This window comes from Apteryx rowi, unplaced genomic scaffold (assembly GCF_003343035.1).
Source record: "Apteryx rowi isolate R43461 unplaced genomic scaffold, aptRow1 scaffold_701, whole genome shotgun sequence".
NCBI lineage: Eukaryota > Metazoa > Chordata > Aves > Apterygiformes > Apterygidae > Apteryx > Apteryx rowi.
Window position 1 is genome coordinate 360,140 of NW_020450985.1, and position 19,715 is coordinate 379,854.

Sequence of the window (19,715 nt, forward strand, 5' to 3'; positions counted from 1 at the left end):
ATATGAGATCACATCTGTAGTTGTCTTAGGAGAGGAGAGAAGCTGTGTACAGCCCTTTTTCTTGCACTTCTGCAAGTCCATTTTTAAATGACACACTCAGCAGGACATCCGCTGTTGGGAGACCATTTGTGCAGTCAGGCACCTGTTGCCATCAGGGAATATCAGCTTGGCCTAAATTTCTTAACTGTTCCAGTTACTTCTAGTTACTTCTACCCCCTCTCATGTCCACACAGCATCTGACATCTCTTTGTGCTTATGTTTACACCTTATAGACATTAGTGGCTACTGTAATGCCTTGACACCCTGTGTTGTCTAGCCCAGGTAGCTTCTTTTTCAGTTTCTGTTATAAATACACCATTAACATACTTGGTAATTTTTGCTGCTTTTCTCAAAATCTGTCAGTTTCTGCGCTAACCAGGAGCCTAGGGCTGCTCGCTGTGTGTCATCGGAATCCTCCTATACGGTACCACGATGGATAGTGTCTTTGTCTTTCGGAGCAGGAAATAGCTGTATGTACAACCCAGTGCTATATCACACTGCAGTGGCTTGTGCAGATGTTTTGCTTTTCCCGAGATTTTCTTTTACTTATGAGTTCTCCAGATTATTGTCCTCCAGCTGGTATGTTCAGTCAGGAGCCATAATTTTTTCTGCTGCAGCATTTTGGCTGTCGTGATGTTGATGTCCCCTGAGAAAGAACTCTGCAGTAGAAATATACAGAAAAGGACCACTCCACTGTTGTCTCATTTCTGCCGTCAGACAGGAGAAGTCCACTTGAAGAATGGCGAAGAGGAGGAGGAAAGAGGCAGACATCAGATGTGACAGGAGGTTTGGTCAGGAAGGGAAGAAAATAGAAGAGCCAGATTGGTGTCTTGAGAAGCAGTACGGTGGAAGGTAGTGGTGGGGACTTGGCAGCAGGTGTTGTGGAGGTGGTGTGCTTGCTGCGCTGACAGTGTGTTCAGCTTTGGAAAGAGGTAGCCCGGGCAGCGATGGACCGCTTGCTGATGCAGAAGTGGTAAGGAAGCGCAGGCAATCAGCAGAATTCATGGGGACCGGTGCTGTGACCAGTACGGCTGCTCTGGCTGCAGTCAGTTGTGTGCCTTTCTCTGCGTGCTGTTCTGTTTGGCCTTACCCAGCTGCTCCACACGCAGTGACTCATGGCTTCATCTTCTCAGAGCTGGGAGAGTGTTCCTTCTTTGGCCTAAGGGCTGCAGCCTCTGCTGGAGGCATACTGTGTTCTTCCTCGTTTCCTACACCTAGCAGCGTTTTTGCCCTTTGGCCAGTTGAACTCTTGAAGTCACGCGGAGTAACGCATGCATATGGCATCACTGGAGGAAAAAGAGGGATAGGTCCGTGGGTGAGAACGGAGTTGCGCTGGGTAGGCAGGTCTGGGATGCAGGGTTTCCTAGGAAGGAGGATGTGTCAGCACAGCAGCCTTCACCATGGATGATATTTATTCAAGACAGATCCCATTCCTCTACTAAGATGAGAAAGAGGGGAGGAGACAGATCCTAACCCATAGCCACTGATACCTCACAGATCTCTTTCAAAAGATATACTAGTACTGTAGTACTTTTCAGTATCGTGGCATTTTCTTGATGTCAGCATTGCGAAAGATAGTGTGAAGTATTGTCTGTCACTGTCTTCTCTTGCGTATGTGTTTGAAAGAGGAAGACGCTTTTGGGAAGGTCCTGTTCACGTTCTTCTGTTAGATATGCTTAGGTAGAGAAAGCATTTCTGTCTCTGTCTGCTGGGAGTCTGGTGGGCTTGCAGCAGGGAGATGGCTCGTGCATTGCGAGTGATGTTTTATCTGCAGATAATACAGGAGATAGGAGTAGGAGAAGAGAAGAAATGAGGCAGGCCAAAGGGTAGGATTGAATATATTGTCTACGATGTTGCTTCGTTTGCTTGAGCAGTCTCCTTTTCCTCGGTTTCGTCCTTTCTCTACCTTTCTCCATTTTAATGCCTAGCAAAGAGAAGTGAAGGAAGTTCGAAGATGTCAAACCTAGATCAAGAGTAGGTTTGGCTTGCTGGCCTCGTTCTCCAGGCCTTAAGGTGTCCTTTGTAGAACCAGAAAAGTGGGCCTGCAGTTTGATCCTGGTGGCCAGTCTCCAGGAGGGATGAACATGAGGTGACTGTGCCCAGGATCCTGTCTCTTCCGAATGGCTGTCAAATGTCCCGGGATGATGGACAGGCAACAACAGGCCCCATGGTCTGCTGTCTGCTGGAAGAAAGCCACAGTTTGTGGATTGGCAGGCAACAGAAAGAGCTTAAATACAAGCTCAAGTGTGAAGTGTTTTCTGGGCCATTTGTTTCTGCTGACTGCCTGGGTCAGAGGGTGGGGGTGAGTATGTGGGAAAGGAGAGAGCTGCTTTGTCCCAGCAGTTTTCATAGTTCCATATTTATGTGAGAAAATGTTTTCCACCCTGCAGAAAGCCTCTGCTTTGCCTCTTTGCTGTCTCCTGCTTCTCTCTGCGCAGTGGCCATACTTAAGACCATCATTACTGCATGTAATCAGTTTCCTGCACCAGTACTTGCTCTCTCCACCCACTTGGCCTCCTGTGCTGGTCTCTCTTCTACCTCGACCTTCCTTCTCTAGCCACACCAATTATCGCCATTGATTCTTTCCTGATCGTTTCCTTGCTTTCATTCTCCCATTTCCTTCATGCATCCAAGCCCAAGGACTGTCCAAGACTTGTGATGATCAGGGTGAACTGATGATGATCATCAGGGCCTTGGGAACTGTGGTGGATTTGGGTGGTTAATTTGGAGATGCAGCTAAGCACTGTTGCTTAAAGTTTGCAGCCAGAACAGGTGCTTCATTATTGGGAAATGTAGGAGTCAGGACATCGTGTAGGAGAAGCTTTACCGGGTCAGAGGAAAGGTACCCCTGGGCCTACAATGCTGTCTCTAACAGCAACCACAGCAGGTGGCTACAACAGGCAAAGAAGAGACAGGGCATTTGTATTGAGTGCTTCTCCCAGGTGCTTTCACAGCCTCTAACTGTTGACAGCTCAGAGGAGTTTCTGAGCCAAATATGGTTTCCATGTATTTAGCACCCCTCCATGCACCTCTTCCAACTGCTCGTCCAGTCTCCCCTTGAGCCCATGGAGACTCTTAGCTTCTGCAGCATCCTTTGGAAAGGGGTTCCACAGGTTGACCATCACTGTGTGATGAACCACGTCCTTTTGTTGTTTACGAGCCTGGCGCCTCCTGGTTTCCTCTGTTGGCCCTAGCTTATGTATGGGAAGGGGCAGTGAACAGTCAGTCCCCATCTGCCCTCTCCAGGCCACTCATGGTTTTGCAGAGCTCTTGCAAATGCCCCCTTAGATTACCTTGGACCACCTGTTTCCAGATGGAAGAGTCCTAGTGTACTTAATTTTACTTATGTGAGTACTCTTCCATATCTTAGTCATCTTTGTGCTCTTCTGTGTACTTTTTCCACATCTACTCTACCATTACTGAGCTGCATGAACCAGAACTGCATAAAACATTCAGCACATGGGCAAACCATGGACAGTGGCACAATGATGTTCTCTGTTCTCTTCCCTGACATTTCTAGTGTTTAATGTTTTTTTTTTCACCCCCTAGGAAGCAGTGAACTTATGGTTTTTCTGGAAATGTCTGCTTTAACTCCAAGATCTTGTTCCTGTTAGGCAACAGTCAGCTTACAGCTCATTTTTTTTGTATGTGACAGTTGGATTATTTTTTCCCATGTACATCACTTTATATATAATATAATATATATATTATATATAATGATATTCAATATCATCTGCCACTTAATTGCACAGGCAGTCTCATAAAGTCCTTCTGCAGTTCTTTGAAGCTGGCCTTCATCCTTACTACCTTGAATAACCTAGCATCATCAACAAACTTTCCCACTTCTTTGCTTTTTCTCTTTCTCCAGATTGCTTATGAATGTGTTGAACAGCCCAGGTCCCAGAAGAACTCTGCATATGCCTTCCCTCTGTTGTGAAAACCATTTGCTTTTACCTCATTTCCTGTCTTTTAACCAATTATCTGTCCATAATGGATGCTAATGACTTCCTGGTTTCCTTAAAAGTCTTTGGAGAGGGACTTGAGACTTTCAGAAGACTTTCGTGTATGATCATTCTTATTTACATATTGGTTCAAATGAAAATAGTGTGTCTGTGCATGTGTGTGTATTTTCATAAGTACATAGGCATATCTAATAAGCATTTTGATAATTCTTAGAATGGAGCTAAGCTCTTCTCTCTGTTTCGAGTTATATTTTATAGGTGGGAATTGTTTTACTCGTGTTTTTCCTTGACAGCTATAAACTTTTAGGGATTAGAATTGAGTTTACTGTGTGTCTTATACAGCATTAAGCTTGTGGTCTGACCCAGAATGTCTGTTGCAGAGCACGCTGAAGTCAACATAAATGTCAGAACTTTAGAATGCCTAAAGGGAGTGCTGAAAAACTGTCACTTTTTTTTTTTTTTTTGGAGGCTTGATCAAAGAGATGAGCTTTTCTTAAAGGATTCTTGTCGCTTTATGAACTTACACTGCTCTCCAGTGTAAATGAAAGAGAGGGCTTTCAGTGGAAAATGCTTTGCCGTAGTCTTTTCGTGATTCGCCTTTGCTTGTCGCAATGTGCCTACCGATCGAAGCAGCCCGCTGGTCGGCGCAAAGTCTGGAGCGCTGGAGATGTGGTTGGGCTTGCAGCTTTGATTAGCAGGTGGACCACACCATCTTGGACTGCATGTAGCCACCATGGAGCTTTTTGTTCGGTCTTAAGGCAGAGCTTTCTCCTGTAAGCTGGCCTGGATTTGTTACTGACCACCGAGCGTTTTCCCAAGCCTCGTATGTTTCATCCATGTTTCCTGCCTACTCTGTCACCGAGTTCCTCTTTCTGATGGCTAGGAAATACCAGGCCAGAGCTCTTCTGCTCGGTGCTGCTACTTAGTGCTTATCGGGATGGCCAAAATTGGGGACCTGCCTGGGCTAGTGTCCGATTACATACAACTATCTTTTCTGCTGAGGAAGCGGTGACCAAACTGGCTCTTCTTTCTGTGTTGCTTCTTCCCTAGCGCCCTGGGATGCCATCAGGAGCTCGAATGCCCCATCAGGGGGCTCCCATGGGTCCCCCAGGCCCCCCGTATGTCGGAAGCCCCTCGGTGCGACCGGGGATGCCCCAGACCGTGATGGAAACGACGCGAAAGCGCGCTGTGCCGCAGCAGGTCCAGCAGCAGCAGGTGCAGCAGCAAGTGCAGCAGCAGCAACAAGCCACTCAGAACCGAACCAGGAGGTGAGTGTTCCGGAAAGCAAACGTGGGAGAACAATTTGAGGAAGAAAAACTGGTCTCTCTATCAATAGGTAAGACCTTTTGGTTTGAGTGAGACAGGCGAGAAGATTTATAGATTGTCAGTTTCTCAAAGGAGGAAAAAAACACTGGTAATTTTTGCTCTTTACTCTGTGAATGGTCTCTGAACAAACTGACCTTTACTAATGTTTGGTTTTGCAGTTGCAATGTTTTCCCCTTGCATGTGTATCAGGCCATAAATCTGGTCATTATATTCAGCCTATAAAGTACTTGTTAATGAGCAGTTCTCTTCAAATACAGTACAAATACTATACTATTTATCTATTCTTTATAATTTCTCTGTTTTCTAACTGACTAACAAAATGGTTTGTAAACATTTGTAAACAAGACACAAATGGAAAAGATTTTTGGTTGGTCATGTGAATACTTATTCTATGGTCACTATGGGATAACATCAGCAGAATGGTCATAAAACTTTCAGTTTTCACAGGCATTCCTGTGTATAAAGTCACTGGAGAAATTAATAGGAAATAATTTCCTAGAATTAGAAGATTTTTTAAAGGAACTTTCTTTTTAAAATATGCCCACTTTGTACACTGCTGAATAGATTATCTCTTCAGTAACAGTTCTTTACTTTCTTTTTGCAAATTATGAGACCTCAGCAGACTGAATTCCTAAGTGTGAGCCGGTTCCTGACAACTACATAGGATACAGTCATCTAGGTGGTCTGCCTTTTGCAAAATCATTACAGATACGTATAGACTGTGTTCAGACAGTGCTTTGGTGGTGTCATCGCATCTAGGTGTACGTAAAACATGACTCTAAGCTCAGTGCTTCAGGAACCCTGCTCTGTTCAGGTTATATGCCTTGGAACAGCAAGCCGGACCTGGGAACGCTTATATCTGGGATGCATCTGGAAAGGACACCAATCCCAAGAGTATTAATATATTAAGATTGAATACAGAAGGAATGTGTGTGGGTGCAGCGTGTGAGTACGAGAGATGTATGTGCGTCATGGAGGCCTTGCCCAGCACTAGCCAAAATGTGCATTCCACAGCACCTCCCAGGAGATCTTTCAGGAAACTGCACAGAATAATGACTAGCCTTCAAATATGCTGGGTAGATATAATCTGACGGACTGCTACTGTTGGATAATTAAGGTAATCTTTAGGCACTTACCAGTTTCCAGGGATCATCAAATGAGAATAATTTGTTCCCTAAAATTTAATGGCGTAAATCACAGAAGGAAGCAGTTTTTTCCCCAGCTGCCTTAACTTCACCACATCTACTTAGGAACCCAACAGTAATCTCCATCGTAGTGAGTCCAGCTTACAGCAGTGCTTCCTAGCTACTCGGACAAGTTTCTCTGTTTCTTCTGCCAAGCCTTCCCTCCCGGTGATGTGTTGAATGCTTTCCCCTGTTCCTTTCCACCTCCCTGTTGTCTCCCATTGAACCTTGTCTAGTTTTTCAGGCAAACCTTTCCAACACCTCAGGTCCAGTTCTGGGTTTAATCAAGCCCTATGTTTTATGGCACAAAAGGGCCAAGAAGGTGTAATCCGCCTTTCTTGGCAGCTTGGTAGAGACAAAAAGCAAATTAAATCTCCTTTCTGTAACAGACTCTTGGAGAACTGGTTGAAATGAAATTTGCTGGGTTTTTTGTTTTGTTTTGTTTTTTAACTGCAAGCCTTTGGGGGTGCTGCAGGTGCATATTCCATTTCCCTTGAGGAAAATGTAGCTTGCTCAGACATTGCTTCCTGCGTTTTTCTGCAGATTCTGTGAAGTGTTTCAGTGTAGATTTGATTTTGTCAGCTGTGGAAGGTCTCAGATATTCACACCGTGGAATTCTCCAGTCCCGTTATTCCTGCACTTTTGAAAAGGGACATTGTTCCCCTAACTTGGGTATGACTGTGTGGATGAATTTTCTGGCCCTGAGGAAGGAGTTCTAGATGTAGCTTGTACCTCCAGCCGCAAAGAGTGCCTCAGGCTTGACTTTCGTGGGGAGGGGAAAGAATCTGGTATTTCAGGCTAGGCTTATCGCTAGCAAGCGTAGGAAAGTCCTAGTATGCCACCCTGATGCGTGTCGAAACAGCTTTTACGTGGACATGGCTGATAAGGGACTTCCTCGAGAGAAATATCAAGGCATCCTTCTGCCCTGACAGAGCGTCAGCAGGCGTTTCTTTCTCCCGTTTGTCTGTCACAGATTGAGTGATTCATCTCCTGCTTAAGATAAAGGCCTCACAAAATATAGAGGTGAAGAGTTAGGCCTGAATTCCCTCTTGGCCCTGTTAGAGAAAGCTAGGTGACAGGTTGATGGGCACAAATGATTTTTTAGAATCTGAAGAATTCAGAAGGGAATGTATTTGGAGATCTTCCTGGCAGTACCATTTCTTAAGCACATATACATTTGTGTGTATGTATATGAACGCAGGCATGTTTCTAAAAGAATACATATATATATATGTGCTTGTGTATGGATATGGACATGCTATGCATATGCGCTGCAGGCACAGGGATATCTTCCCACATCTGCATTCATAAAGATGAACATGTGTAAAGGTGTAAACCCACTTACCTTTGTAAAATCACATACGCAAATACGTTTCAATGATACAAATGTATGTACATAGAGAAGTGTACGTATATATGTGTGTCTGCATACACACGTGAGCATTGGCACTCAATTTGGGGTATGAATGAATGCATACTCTGATCTTTTGAACAAGTTCACGTTCAGGCCACAGGCATTCACCTCTTAAGTGTGCATATGCATAGATATGTCTATGTACACTTTCAGACATGCGCGCTGTCCTCCTACATGCTCTTTCTGTATCCATAGATGGCATGTACGCATGTACTTGCATACATTGCCACCCTGCACCATAGAAGATCCTGTGATCAAAGAACTTGCACACTTCTTTCCAAGATGCATAACAGACAGCCCTGATTTGTTCTTAGCTAACCATCTCCCCAGGCTGCTGAGAGATGGGGTCCTAGGTCCTGGGCATGGGTGAGACCCTTTTGCTGATGCATGCACAGCTGTGCACCAGCATGTGGAGATGTCAGGATAATTTAGCAGGTGGCCTCGTTACTCCTAGATCTGTCACCATGGTAACGTGTTTTTTTCTTTAAAAAATGTACAGTGCCAAGAGGAGGAAGATGGCTGACAAAATTCTCCCTCAGAGGGTGAGTCGCTTTCATTTCCTATTCCCTTCACAATCAGTTCAGCATCTTAGTGTAATTAGGGGGATTTTAGCAAATACTTTCACTTTTTGTTTAAAAATCTAATTAAAAAGTAAGTAGGCAGTGGGTGAAAGTCTAGAGAGCAAGGCTGGGGCTGGGGCTGGGGGCTGGGAGTGTGGAGTGCAGCCCGGCCTGTGTCATCCTCGTGCATTGGGTTAGCTGTGCCAGCACTGCCACTTGCTGGATGGACAGCGGTGCTGGGCTGCGAAGTACATGACTTGATGCTGGGACCCTCTGGGTTTTAAAGACGTTTTAGATCAATATTTGAGGCTGGCCAAAAGCTGGTTCAGAGTTCAGCCGTGCCTGTAGGAGATGGACTCCTTCTTAGGTCTCTCTGGCCCAGTAGGGCTGCCAGATTCTAATTTTTGCAGTTGCGTCCTAGTAGGACCAAAGTGAATTAGTCTAAGTATGCAACAGAGTTCAAGGGGCCTGGATTGTCCAGAGCATTATTAATTCTTCTGTCCCCTGGGGATATGTCTAGTTTTTAGTGTCTCTCTGTGCTTGATCTGAACAGCTTCCTTCTCAATGCTTAAATCTTCCACTTCCTTTGCAAACATTGGAATTTCTCTCTACTCTCCTTCTCTTTCATTATCCCCAGACTTTTCCGTTCCTATGCCCTCTTAAATGCAGTTCTCCCATAACGTGCTTGGTCCCAAAAGGCAAGCTTCCTTAATCTTCATAACATACTCCCTTGTCACACCCCAGATCCAGTTTCTTTGGCTTCTGGTGCTTTTTCTGGGCTCAGGATTCCTTTGACAGGCATGTAGAGCTCCACGTCCTTCTCAAGGATACCTTTCCACTGCTGGTGTAAACCCAAGCTTCATGGCAACCTCCAAATTCTCTTCTGTGACCTTCCATAGGTACCTAGTGCCAACCAACTGAAGAAGTGAGCCCACTTTGGTACTCCTGACATCAAATTATCGCTTCTCTTTTTGCAACTCCTGCCACCCTCTGAAAGCACAGCCCCTCATAAGTTAGCCGTTAGTTTCTTCATGCTGCTGCCTTGGGAGGACTAAGCTACCATTAAATCCAGCCCCTTTGAACTGCTTGCAGCCTTCATGGTGTTTGTGTTGAAGCATCATTCCTGCTCTGCTTGGAGTCTGTACTTAGAATGAAAGTTACATTTCTTATGCTTTCAGTTTGTCTGTCTTACACAAATTTATGAATCTCGCATTTTCTTCAGAGATAACTGTACATCCTGTATGATGAGGCTGTAGCTTTAAACATATGTTCATTTGAAGGCTTTTTTTGTCCAGTGCTTTCATAAGACAAAAAGTCTCAGATGAAACAGGTGTAACCAAACTTCTCTGGCAATAGAGGACTTATGCCTCTGTTTATCAAATCCATGCCATCACCAAGTCTTCTTGCTTTTCAGTGTCTTTGTTGCTGTCAGCCAAGTAATTTTAGCTGATACGGTAATTTTAGCTGATAAGGCATCACAAACTGCTGGAGTCCTGTCTACAGTGGAGTTTCTCAGCACAGTTGAAGTGGTGGTATTAATGACAGGACTTTCTGGATTAAGCTATACCATTAGGCTGCAATCAGTATATTAGAACCTCCTTGCTGTCACCATTCACGCAGTGGGAAAATGCTTTGTACATCAGTGTCCTGTCAAGTGAAAGATTTGCACTGGTGGCTAGGGAATGCTTGCAAAACCTGGGCAAAATCTTGAGCTTTCCAGAGCAACTTCTAGAGCACTTTCCAGCCAATCAGCGTCACAGGCTTTTTGCAGACTCTTGCATGTGTTTTCTGCAAACTGTGAAGGGGCATGGGGAGGATATTTAAATAAATTTTGCTCTTGAAAACCCTCTTATGTGATAATGGAAAAGGAGGTGGGTTCCCAGCATTATGTACTGTGATAGAAAATCAGGCAGGTGGCTCGATAATCTACTAGTAGACTTCCAGGCTTTCTGATCAAGCCTGTGCTAAGGTGCTGTTTGTATAGGGTCACTCAGCTGCTAGAGTTTAACTATTTGAGCAGGGTGTAATTTTGCCTGGATTTAGTTGTAAGAGAACAGTTCAGCCTAGCTAACTATTACATGTAGGAAAATAGGATTATGGACATCCTGGTGCATCCAGTCCAGTTCCCTCTATCACAAAGGCCCCATCACACAATTACTGCCCCAAAACTAGTTAGGGTCCTTAATTCTGAGATATTTTAGATCTGGCAGCTTCCCCCCGCCCCCCCCCCAGTCAACTGCTTTTAGTTTCCCAAGGAAGAGTGGCTCCCCACACTTCTAACCCTCCGCAGTGCTTCATTATATCTATCCCAGGTTAAATTCACCTCTTTTGAACCTCTTTAAATTCACCTCTCAGGAGGCCAGAACTATACACAGTATTCCAGATCACCAGTCTCACCAGTGCTTGAATAGCATTAATGCATTTTTATCTCTACTGGAAATAGCTTGAGTGATGCACATTGCGATCATGTTTTTTGTTTTTTTTTAATTTATGGCCTTACCACATTGATATGGCATATAGTCATTCTGTGATTGACTAAAATTCCTAGGTATTTCTGCTTTCTGTTGTTTGCAACTGGTAAATTCCCATATTATAGCAAAATTGTTGGTATAAACACTGAGGCACGTGACCTTGTGCTTTGTAATGTTAAATTTCATCCCATTTCTACTGCACAGTTCTCAGCTTCCTCACATTCTCTGTGCTTGTATTGACAATGCCGCCCAAATATGTCATTATTAAGTTTTGTTAGCGTACTTCTCCTTTTTGTGCTTGAGCCATTAATGAAAATGGCATCAGTTTCAAGACCAGTCCACAGTCCTGCTTAATACTTCTTTTTCTGTGCAGTCTGTTTTTGTCCCTCTTTATCCAGTTCTTTACAACAGTGTTATTTTTCTAATCCCCATTTCTCAGTCTTAAGTAGTGTTTCCTTTTATGACTATGGCAAATGCTTTACTTAAATACAAGTAGATTGGATCTACTGCATATCTTTTGTCTAAAAGGCAATTAATTAAAAGAAAGAGACTTGGTTAAGCACAGGCTGACATACTGTAACATAACAAAGCTTAGAGTTTTTTGGAGTTTATTCAACATTAACTCCAGTTCTGTGCCACATGCTGCGCCCCACCCTGTTTTCCTTACCTTTGGGTCATTCCCTTCTAATCTACCAGTCTGTTTCCCTCTCTTTGCATCTTCACTGATCACTGAAATACTCATTTAGTCTCTGAAAAGTTCATTGGCATCTTCATTCATACCTGGAGACCCAGATCTCTTGAACTGACACAGCCTCTGCAGCTCAAGTCTAGGAGTTGTGCCTCCGTTTGGACCCCATGTGCTTAAAGAAACATGACCCGATATCAGGCTCTTTTCTCTGAGTTCTGAGTCGTTAAGTTTCTTCCCAGGCCCCATTGCTGTCACCTGCCCCCTAAATTCCCAAGAGGAGTTCTTGCCCATCTGTACTGATAGGTTTTTGCACAGCTCTCCTCTCCTTTTCATCCTCTCTTCTTCATTCTCCTGTATAAAAATAGTCAATCAACTCCTGCTGCTGTGCGCTGACCACCACATGGGATTCCTCTGCATTGCCCTCATACCCTAATACCTGTCCTGTTGCTGTTTGGTCACCGCATGGCTGTCCTCCAGCTTGTTCTCCTTTTGAGCCAACCAGAGGTGAGGCACAGCTGGTTCTACTGTTCATTAACAAGAAAGAAGTGATTGGGGATGTGATAATCATTGGCAGCCTTGGCTGTAGCAACCATGAAATAGTGGAGTTCAAGAGCAGCAGAGTACACACCCTGGACCGTGAATAAATCATGCATGACCAACCTGATTGTCTTCTATGATAAGATGCCTGGATTTGCGGGCAAGAGAGAGCAGCGGATGCCGTCTACTGTGGCTTTAGCAAAGTTTTCAACGCTTTTTTCCATAATATCCTTGTATCCAAATTGGGACATTATATTCTGGGTGGGTGAACAACCAGGAGGGTAAAAAGCTAGTTGGATGATTGGGCTTAGAGGGTAGTGGCTAACGGGTCGTTCTCTACCTGGAGGCCAGTGACAAGTGGAGTGTCGCAGGGATCTGTCCTGGGACCTGTTCTCTTCAGCACCTTTATCAGTGGCCTGGAGGAGGCAACAGAGCGCTTGCTCATAGAATTTGCAGATGACACCTAATCAGGAGGGAGCAGTCAATACGCTCAAGGGAGCAGCTCTTATATGCATTGAGGAGCAGCTCTGCCGGAAAGGCACGGGGGGGCCCTGGTGGGCAGCAAGCTGAGCATGAGCCAGCAGTGTGCCGTAGCAGCCTAGATGACTAAGAGTGTCCTGGGCTGCGGGAACAGGAGCACAGCCAGGAGAATGAGGGAAGCAATTATCCCTCTTCACTCAGTACTCATTAGCTCACATCTGCAACACTGCGTCCAGTTTTGGGGCCCCCAGTACAAGAAGGACATTGGCAAATGGAGCTAGTTCAGCAGAGGGTCCCCAAGACGGTCAGAGGGCTGGAGCAGCACATGCACTATGAGGAGAAGCTGAGGGAGCAGAGCTTGTTCAGCCTGGAGAATGGAAGGCTTTGAGGAGACCTAATAACAGCCTACGAGTACCTAAGAGAGCGTTGTCAAGAAGATGGAGCCAGGCTCTTCACAGTGGTGCGTAGCAGGAGGATGAGAGGCAGTGGGCCTGAGTTGAAGCACGAAAGGAGCTGACTGGATGTGAAGAGAAACTTTTTCACAACAGCACAGTCAAGCGTTGGAGCCCGGAGAGGCTGTGGGACCGCCACTCTTGGAGGTTTTCAAAACCCAACTGAATGAAGTCCTGAGCAACTGACCCCATCGTTGACCCTGCTTTGAGCGGCAGGTTGGACTTGAGACCTCCCAAGGTCCCTCGCAGCCTTCGTTATCCTGTGACCCAACTGCTGTGCTGTAGAGCATCTGTAGGAAAAGTCTCCAGAGTGTGTTGCTTTTGTGTGCTGTCTGACACCCTGCTCTAGAGTTCCTGCTTTTGTGTGCTGACTGACTTTGTGCTCACCCCTCCAGCTGTCTCTCTGAACTGCATGCTTCAGAGGATTGGCTTGGCTCAGAGGTGCTGCCTTGCCAGGGAACATACAGCAGCTACTGAATTGCTTTTACTGGAGCTTTAAGAGTAACTGATAAGGACCTATGCATCATAGTCCTGATCCATAAATGTGACCTAGAGCTTTCTTTCATGTAATTAAGCACTTAAACATAAACAGTGTAGAGTTTAGCAGGTTATACGTATGGCTTATATATATCTAATTTAGACTGAATTGCTCGTAACTGATTGGTTGCCCTGTCTGACTGGTGAAGGACTTGCTTAAATGCTGCTTGTAGTGTCGCGGGAGCTTTGGAATTTTGAATGGTATCAGCATGTGGCCATGACATTCAGAATGATGCAGTCTCCAATTGCTTTTGCCGTGTTATTGAACAAATTTGTATGGGATGCTTCTGTGGTAGGATCAGAAATCCTCCTCTGAAACATTGTGTCTCAGAGATCCAGACTCGCTAGGTAGCGTAGAGTCAAGCTTTTAAGGAATGTCAGCCCTCAGCTATTCTTCTTTGACCACTATAGAAGCCTCGAATGTAGCAACATTTTTGTCAGCAAGCTTTAGGCTCAAGTCTATTAGCAAGAAAGTTGTTTTTCAGCCCAGTTGCTGATGAGCTAGACTTCAGTCTCTGTTGTTTGTAGTGTATAAATGCTGGCTTCCGAACACTATTTTTGAAATGCCTCGGTTCTGTTCACCTGCTGCAGCTAGTATAAAATTGGCTCATGATCTAATTGAGCTTGTCAGAGTTGGGAGAGCAAGAGGTACTGGCTTGTGTTACTTCTTCTGAAGATGGTAGTAATCGGCTGGCCTAATTCTAAGGAAGCTGCCAGATCGCTAGCAAGTATTAGTGTCTGATAATCAGCTTTTTTTTTTTTTCTTAACCAAATTTCTGCGACTGCTTTCTATGTCCTGCTTAAGTAGGAATTGAAGAATGCAGCTCCAGTTGTTATTTCCTGCCTGAAATGGATTAAATTCTAGGAAAATTCTGGAGCTAGGGAAGCCAAAGCTCAGTCAAAGCTGGAGTTGAACCTGGCAAAGGATGTGCTGGGCAACAAGAAGAGCTTCTACAAGTGACTCAGCAGCAGAAGGAAGACGGAGGAAAACCTGGGCGCGCTGCTCAGTGGGGCAGGGGATGCAGCGGCAAAAGGCATGGAAAAGGCCGAGGCACTCAGCACTGTCTTTGCCTCTGGTTTTCCCGGTAAGGCCTGTCCTCAGGCCTCCCAGGTTCCCGAGCCCAGGGTCAGAGCCCAGGGGAAGCAAAGGTACTCAGAGGCACCTTGACAGGTTGGAGAAATGGGCCGGCAGTTCAACGTCATGAAGTTCAGCAAAGGCAAATGCAAAGTTCTGCTCCTGGGATGGAATAACCCCGTGCACTGGCACAGGTGGGCATCAACTGACTAGAAGGCAGCTTTGCAGGAAAGGACCTGGGGGCCCTCATGGACAACAAGCGGAGAATGCGCCCGTGGTGTACTCTGGCTATGAAGAAGGCCATCTGCAAAACGGGCTGTATTAGCACGAGTGTTGCCATCAAGTGGAGGCAAGTGGCTGTTCCTTGCTATGCCACACCTGTGAGACAGCGTCTGGACTTCTTGGTTGAGCTTGGGGCTCCCCAGGACCAGAAAGGCAGTGACATACTGGAGCGAGGCCAGCAGAGGACCACCAGGATGACTGGGGGCTGGAGCACATGCTGTACCAGGAGAGGTTGCGAGAGCTGGGTTTGTTCAGCCGTGAGAAGAGAAGGTGAAGGGCGAGATCTTATTGCTGTGTGCAGCTACCTAACAGGATGGTGAGGAGAAGACGGAGGCAGCCTCCTGGGGAGAAATAATCCCATGCACCAGTAGAGGCTGAAGACCAACCAGCTGGAAAGCAGCTTTGCCGAGAAGGTCTTGGGGGTCCTGGTGATGAGTAAGTTAAACATGGGCCAGCATTGCACCCTAGTGGCAAAGGCCAACGGTATCCTGGGCTGCATGTCGCGGACGAGTGGAGTAATGCACTTCACTTGTAAGGGAGAATCGGCACTGTGTTTATTGCGGTAAGATGGTGACTTAACAAAGTTCAGTTGTAAGTAAGAATGATTTAACGAGGTTCGATTGGCAAGGTTCACTCAGTTATTTGCTTCATGGAGGACAGGGTCAGATGCAAGTGCAAAGGAGACCCTCCCGTTGAGTCACGAGGTTCAGAAAGGACCCCCTTGCTTTCCAAACTCCTTCTGCAAGGAGTCTGGGTTTGGCTGGATCTGACCTTAGTCTCAGACTTGGTCAACGGTTTATGTCTAAGGGATTAGGTGCACAGTCAGTCAGAGATATAACTTAGCAAAGTTTTGCGAAGTTCGCAAAGTTTCAGCATGCTATTAATCACTTACCGAGGATCTGTTGCGAGTAAGGAATCTCTCAACCTGGAGGAGTAACCTTGAGAGGCATCCCTGCTCAAGAGGAGGTTCTGCATTGCAGCCCGCTGCCGTGCAGGAGAGCTCCATGGGCTCTGGGCTGCCCCCTATTTATGGGGGGGAGATGATGGACTCGTAGTCATATTTGCATGCTAGACGGGCCTTATCCGGCACATGCTCAATTAGCCCCTGTCTATGTGCTGTTTACAGGGAGGTCAGGTTGAGGGGGAGCGAGCACATCGGGGGGGAAGGAGCACACCGTCACACTGCATTAAGAAGAGTGTTGCCAGCAGTTCGAGGGAAGTGATCCTTCCCTTCTGCTCAGCCCTGGTGAGACCACACCTGGAGTACTGTGTCCAGTTCTGGGCTCCCCAGTACAGGAAAGATACGGGTCTGCTGGAGCAAGTCCAGCGAAGAGCCACAAAGATGATTAAGGGACTAGAGCATCTATCATAGGAAGAGATAAGATAAGATGAGATGAGAAGATAAGGCTCTGGGGAGATTTTGTCAATGTATATAAATATCTGATGCAAGGATATAAAGAAGATGGGGCCAGACTCTTCTCCATGGCGTCCAGTGACAGAACAAGAGGCAATGGGCACAAACTGAAACACAGGAAATCTCATTTAAACATAAAAAAACAATTCTTCACTGTGAGGGTGTTTGAACACTGGAACAAGTTACCCAGAGAGGTTGTGGAGCTATTTAAAATGCAACTGGACATGGTCCTGGGCAACCTGCTGTAGCTGACCCTGCTTAAGCAGGGATGTTGGACCAGATGATCTCCAGAGGGCTCTTCCAACTCCAACTATTCTGTGATTCTGTGACCTCCAGAGGTCCCTTCTGACCCAGATTATTCTATGATTGCTGCAGCTTATACAGTTATCTATCAAAATCACTTATTTTGCAAGTTACTCAGTGACACCTCTGTGTGTTTGAGGACTGCGCGTCAGAATAACCCAGGAAGTTCAACTTGGTAATTTTGCTTTAGGAGTTCCAAAATGGACTGTTCTCAGAATATAGGTGCTCTTGGAAGCAACTGTGGTAGATGCTTCTGATACGAGTTGACCAACACAGGACTGCTTCAACATCAAAGACTTGTGGAGGTCAAGGAAGGCTGAATTGCATTTATATGTGTTTGCAGCCAACATTACTCCTATCAGCTCCCAAATTGTCCTCCTACTTGAAGAGACCCCAGTTCTTTCAGAATTCAATATTGTACAATGTTAAAAGATCATAGCAGAGTGGGATATACCTGGTCACCAGGGAAGATACTATACGCACATCCCATGCTGCCAGTCAATGAGACTGAGAGGGGTATATTTCTTAGGTTTGCTAGGGTCCACATTTCACCAAGGGATGCTAAAAAAAACCCAACCCCCCCTTAGAAAATAGTGTATGCCAAGAATGCAGTTCCCGGAATTTATGATCTCTGATGGCAGAAATTGTAGAAATGTTTGCTACAATTTTTTCCAAAAGGGAGGAATCAAGAGCTAGCCTGTTTGCCATAAGAGGGTATTGGAGACCTATGTTTTGTAGTCTATTTGTGTAGCGTTTAGATTGTAGGAGATGCCTCTCTTCTCTGTAGAAAGAGGGGTTCTCACAAATGTTTCTCCTAATACCTCTGATCTCAGGCGTGTCAATGGCAATGAGGAGTGCAGCTCAGGAACACCTCTAACTCCACCTTGGGCTCAGGTATTCCACCACTCGTGCTCCAATTTGTCTGTCATTCCTATGAATATTCTGTCACAGTGTTTGGTATAAAGCCAGACTTTAGATGTGAGCTCTGTCCTTGATTGTCTGCATAATCCTACATTAACTGCTAATAATTGTATTGAGAGGTCCATTTGATTTTATTAGAGAGTGGAAAACCTTCTTATGGAGCACTTTGAAAAGAAAAAGAATATATTTGATTTTCTGGGAGAAGAAAAAATATATGATTTTATCTTTTGTATCACCCAACTAGACAAGTAATCTGAAGTTTGACCCTACCTTGAGAATTTACTGCTAATTTGTTTTGGTTTTAGTTGAACTTCTTGTACAAGACAGGCCTGAGGATTTACTTGTAATTAAAAGCATATGTATTTAAAATCACTAGTGATGAAAAGTTCCCTGCGGCAGACAGCATTTTTTTTCAGTAGTTGGCTACACTCACTGTTAAACATTTGCACCTTATTTCTAGTCTGAGCTTAACAAGTTCAAGTTCTGTTTCCATTGCATTGTGTTGTCACTTTGATAGACAGATAAACTTTTCTTTTTTTTTCCTTTTCATGCAGATATGTATATACTCATCAGCAAAGAAAAATGAACTGGCTTCCTGGAGCCTTGTATTTTGCAGCATGTTTTCCTGTTTGTTAATTATCTCAGTAGCTTTTCTCAGGATTTTCTCAACTTTGTCAGTAGATTTCTTGCATTGTGACTCTGGTGTTCTTGTAGTGATTATGCTATTGACAAACATGGCAGTAATGGTAAAATCCTTGGTCCTGCTCCAGGATTTCCCTGCTCGTGTTGTCAGGAACTGCAGTAGCCTGTTAGGCTTCTGTGGTGTTGCTGGGCTGTTGTTCCCTCCCTTAACCCTTCCCACCACTTCCCAAATCCTGTTAAGACTTCCCTGGGAAGCGGTGAGATTCCCCATGCTGTAAATATGTCTTCCATTCTTCGTTTCTAGTTGTTCTGCTTGTGCAAATACCTTCAATAATTCACGTTGTTTTCTTGTTCCCTGTTTACCGTGGTATAGATCCATATTGCCCTGTCCTCTTCTGTACTTCCTATTTCCTTATTCTGTGTCACTTGCAGGTTCTAGTCATTATGATTTAGTATCTTAAGATTAAATTATATAAGCCCCAGGACCCTTCTTCTTCTTTATATCTTGCATCTTATTTGTTTTCTTGTTGCTGCCCATCATGCAAATTACTTCATTAACTTACCGACAGTCAGTTTTGGTCACTTGCATCAGAAGCCACGTTCTTACTAGTACCCGGTAGTATAGATAATTGCTTGCTTTATTGTGCATTTCACTGTATTTGTTCGGTATTGCCATTCATCTGCTACCATGCAGCCCCATCAGCAAACTTTACTAGTCTTTTCTGAAGTGTTTTACAGTCTTCTTATATCTTGATTAACTAAATAATTTTATAGCTTTTAATGTTTTTATGTCTCTCTTTCGTGCTTTCATGAATCCTTTTAAAAAATACCAAGTCTGAGTTAATGAAAGCCATAAGGTTCCAGATACATCATTTGGCCATGATGAAAACTGAATCTTTGTCTTACTGTTTTTTTCTGCTTTCTTGGGCAACCCCTGGCCAGTATTTGCTTTTCATCTGTATGTCACGGTGAATTTGTTAAAAATTTCTCATGAACGATTGCATCCCTAAAGGCCACTTGAAAGCCTAAGATAGCTGTTCTCCTTTATCCGTTATTTTTGATGTGCTTAAGGAAGGAATGAGACATAATTTTCTTGCAGAAGTGATATAGCTAGGTCTCTTGATTTTTAGAAGAATAGTTTTGGAATTCACATGATACTTTTTAGTACTCCTCCAACCACAGCAGGGATGAACTTGGAATGGACACATTAGATAGTTTTGACATAATATGTATCTTTGTCTTCAGCCTGGGAGACTACAGCAGAGTTGTTTCTTTGGTGCACTTGACAGAATTGGGTCATATTTAGTCTAGATACATTAAATTAAAAATTACCTCACTGTCGGTTTGGAGACATATCAGTGAGTGGGTTATTTCTAGTGGGATCAGAAAGATCAGTTCTTGGCCCGATGCTGTGTAGTATTTTTTTTC

The 19,715-nt window shown here is 44.7% G+C and overlaps 1 protein-coding gene across 2 annotated transcripts in view; it reads left to right on the top strand.

Annotated features, from left to right (window-relative positions):
• Nucleotides 1-2,058: 2,058 nt before the first annotated feature.
• Nucleotides 2,059-19,715, top strand: part of SMARCD3 (SWI/SNF related, matrix associated, actin dependent regulator of chromatin, subfamily d, member 3) — a 56,373-nt gene continuing 38,716 nt past the window's right edge. The window contains exons 1-3 of one of the 2 annotated variants that reach the window (XM_026087124.1): nt 2,059-2,128; nt 5,052-5,269; nt 8,425-8,467. In XM_026087124.1, the coding sequence (XP_025942909.1) occupies nt 5,061-5,269; nt 8,425-8,467 (252 nt within the window). In that variant the 5' untranslated portion in view covers nt 2,059-2,128; nt 5,052-5,060. Of the gene's footprint in view, nt 2,129-3,780; nt 4,101-5,051; nt 5,270-8,424; nt 8,468-19,715 lie in introns of those variants that run through there. The other variant, XM_026087125.1, reaches the window with a different exon arrangement.